The 3457-nt window shown below is 43.8% G+C and overlaps 1 protein-coding gene across 1 annotated transcript in view; it reads right to left on the reverse strand.

Annotated features, from left to right (window-relative positions):
* The window catches only part of plcl5 (phospholipase C like 5), a gene marked incomplete at its 5' end in the record, with an annotated part of 92983 nt that extends 90549 nt beyond the window's left edge, over positions 1-2434 (reverse strand). Inside the window, 1 exon segment of the mRNA XM_014023149.1 lies at positions 2077-2434. Within this exon segment, the coding sequence (XP_013878603.1) occupies positions 2077-2391 (315 nt within the window).
* Positions 2435-3457: the final 1023 nt, after the last annotated feature.

Consider the following 3457-nt stretch of genomic DNA (forward strand, 5'->3'; position numbering starts at 1 on the left):
ATGGATGGATGGATGGATGGATGGATGGATGGATGGATGGATGGATGGATGGATGGATGGATGGATGGATCTTTTGAAATTGAATCAGCCAATGATTCTTTATTCACATTTGCACATAAAGCAGAGACTGGCAGGTCGGCAAAGTATTTTTCACATAGACAGGAAAAAATAAAGAATTTGTTAGTGTTTATTTTTATTTTTATTTTTTTGTCAGTCTGATATAAAAGAATTGAGCTCTCCAGAGAGTCCCAGACCTGCTGGTTCATAATGTGGGCTAACATTATAGAAAACATGTGGGGGGAGAAAAAAATCTTACAGCCTATTCTGGTTTGCAGAAGACCGGTTAATTAACCCCCAGTAATGAAAGCACTAATTAGAGCTGGGCTGTCATTAAAAATTTTATAATCATACCATCCATTACTGACAGAGCTGCAGAGAGGAAAAACTGACGGCTCCAAACTGGGAAGTCAAGTTTACATTCAGGAAAGTTCATCAAAATCTGCTTTCAGTTCTACATTCTTAAACCTGAGGGGGAAACAACTGTTAACTGTGATTAATCTTGTACACAACTTCCTGTAAAATTCTATTTGGACTGATTTGGAGTTCAGGTTTTAGGCATAAATCATTCTAGGCTTCCATAAAAAAAAGAAATGCATTAATTGAATAGAAGAACAACAGTTCTACAAAMACAAAGTTGAAATTAACGCTGTATTTGATAAGTTCATTGGTTAAATTTGTCGGGTCTTAAATCAGGTTGGTTTAACTGAATATTGACTCGGTGTTCGKGTCAGAACAGAGTTGTGTCATTCTTCTGTTTGTGCTTTTTTAGTCTAGAAGTCGACCAAACTGAATCTTAGTAAAAAAAAAAAACGTGTTTACGTTTAAGAAATTTGGCATAATCATGATTTTAACCACTTATATTTTCTTCTGAACTTAGCGCAGCCAAAGTGAAACAGGAAGTGACATCAAAGGGGAACAGTTCAAGGAAGAAAACTCTGGTCTTTGTTCACTGAAACAATACGATTCGCTTTTTACCGTGTCCTGTTCGGCAGTGTGTTTCTCTCCGATGATGACTCGAAGTATTCAAAATAAACATCCGATTCTTCTCTACAATCTGGATAGAGAACCTAATATTGATACTTTTGCAGCATCACCATAAAAGTGTTTTTATGTGTTTAAAGTTAAACTGGAGGTTTTCTGATTTTTTATATAGTAATCTAGTTGGTATGCTACTTTTTGTCTGTATCTATCTTTGGTCCAAACCCAATCCAAATCGGATTCGGGCCAGATGACGTGGGTTATGAACGGATCCAAATCGAATCTGGGCCGGATGATGTGGGGAATGAACGGATCCGGATAGGGTCTGGGCCAGATCTGATCCAGACACATTATCATCATCTGTTCCGGACCCGTTCCGCTGTGCAAGTGGACTCCGATCTGGGTCCATTTTGCGGACTCATTCCAGACCCTATGCTACCTCCAGATCGGATCCGGTCTGGAGTCTGTTTGCTATCTGGGATTGTTCTATTAGCGTTGTTCACATGTAGACGTTCCCCTTTGWTGTCACTTCCTGTTACTTCACATATGTATTTGTCAAGGATTGTTCATCTCAGCGACCTGATTTTTTTTTCTTTTCCTATATTTCACCAATGTTACCGTTCCAAAAATGCATTCACGATGATTTTTTAAAAATGTGATGTCACAGGCACTTTAAGGTGAAATAAGTTCGGAGCAACGTAAGATGTTTTTTTATGGTTTTGTATAATTCTAGTTATAGTATTGCAAAGGCTGCCTCAGTCCAGGACTGAGTTGGGTTGAACCCTGTAGTTTTCAGAGGAATGACACTTAGAGGGCACCATGCAGGAACCAGTGGATCATAAAGCTTTGAATATTAATTTATAAKTGTTCAGAAGAATATCAGCTTGCTCATCATTTGGGTCATTTCACATCAGATCAGCCAAACTTCCGCACAGAGTTGCTGAACTCAGTCCTTTAATTCTCACATACTCTGGACCCCACGGGACACGAGCTGCATCCTCACGCCTTCACCATCCCTGACAGGAAGCTTCAACCAACCTTCATGATGCCACATGGCGCGGTCCCAGCTCCCTGACTCCTCTCCGCGGAATTATCACGGCTGCCGCTGCCGATCCGTGGACTGCCGTGCTCCCTGTACCGTCCGTTCGTGTACACTCCCTCGGCCCCGTAGCCCTGGGCGGCGGTCGACACGTCCAGGTACGTCCTGGCGGCGGCGGCGGGAGGCAGCGCGGCCGCATCGCCGGTGATCYCCGCTACGGTGGTCGCGCCCTGGGCTGCTGCTGGTGGTGGTGCGCTGATGGCTGGGTCCAAAAAACGTCCCGACACGATATCTGAAGCGCGCACCCCGGACATGATCCGCCAGAGTTACAGCAGAGCTCCCCCCGCTTCAGAGTAAAAACAGCCCATGTTTTTGTTTCTTTAACGCGGTGGTTCCGCTGAGGTCCGGAGCTCAGCGCAGCCGCGGCGGCGTCTGAAGCCGGGCTGCTCGGACCCAACAGAGACCTCCTCGGSTCTCTGGGGGGGCGTGAGCTCCAGAGGAAAAAATAAAAATACAGATTTGTTGTGTTCAGCTGTCGGCTTTCTGCTTGTCGTCTCCAGCGACGCTCACGAGTCGTTTCCCACGCGCTCCTGTCGGCTCCGCCGCGTGCGTCGCCTCCTCGCGCCCTCCGGCACTTTCTGCAGCGCTTGCAACAAGCAGGGGAGCTGCTTCCCGTCTCATCCACGGGACACGTTCAAGGCTGTGAAAGCGCAACCGCAATGAGCGAGCTGAGCAGCAGTTATGGAAGCGTGCCCCCCGCAGGCGCGCGCAAGAGGAACGCCACAATTAAACAACCCCAGCAAGCTGGCGGCTGCGCGCGCAGTGAAGAATTTTGATTCATGGCTGCGCGCGCAGTCCCTTTAAAACTGGTTCAGGTTCACACGAAGCAGAAAGCACTTTTATTCTGAAAAACTTCATTAGAATAATTTCGATTTAACATCTGCAGTTTTGTTCCAAACTCTGCTTTTTGAAAACATCCAAAATGATCAATGACTAAAGTTGTAAAGTAACTAAGTACAAATACTTTGTTACTGTAAGTAGAAATTTTGGTTATCTGTACTTTACTTGAGTAATTATTTTTCAGCGTACTTTTTACTTTTACTCATTACATTTTTACATGATTATCTGTACTTTCTACKCACTTCTCATTTTATAAAAAGGTAAGAAGTAGAAAGTCGTTACTCCTATTTTATTCTGAGTTGTTATTACTTAAAAAAATACGATAAATTGTGTCTCCTGGATAGAGTGAATTTAATTGTGGTTGGATGAGAAGTATAAATAAATACCATTCTGACACACTATTAGCTTGTACACAACCCATCACAGCTGCACGCTGTTAGAAAAAATATTTTTTTGGAAAAGTCACCTCCCAATAAATGT

The sequence above is a fragment of the Austrofundulus limnaeus genome, unplaced genomic scaffold, assembly GCF_001266775.1.
Source record: "Austrofundulus limnaeus strain Quisiro unplaced genomic scaffold, Austrofundulus_limnaeus-1.0 Scaffold4, whole genome shotgun sequence".
Classification (NCBI taxonomy): Eukaryota; Metazoa; Chordata; class Actinopteri; order Cyprinodontiformes; family Rivulidae; genus Austrofundulus; species Austrofundulus limnaeus.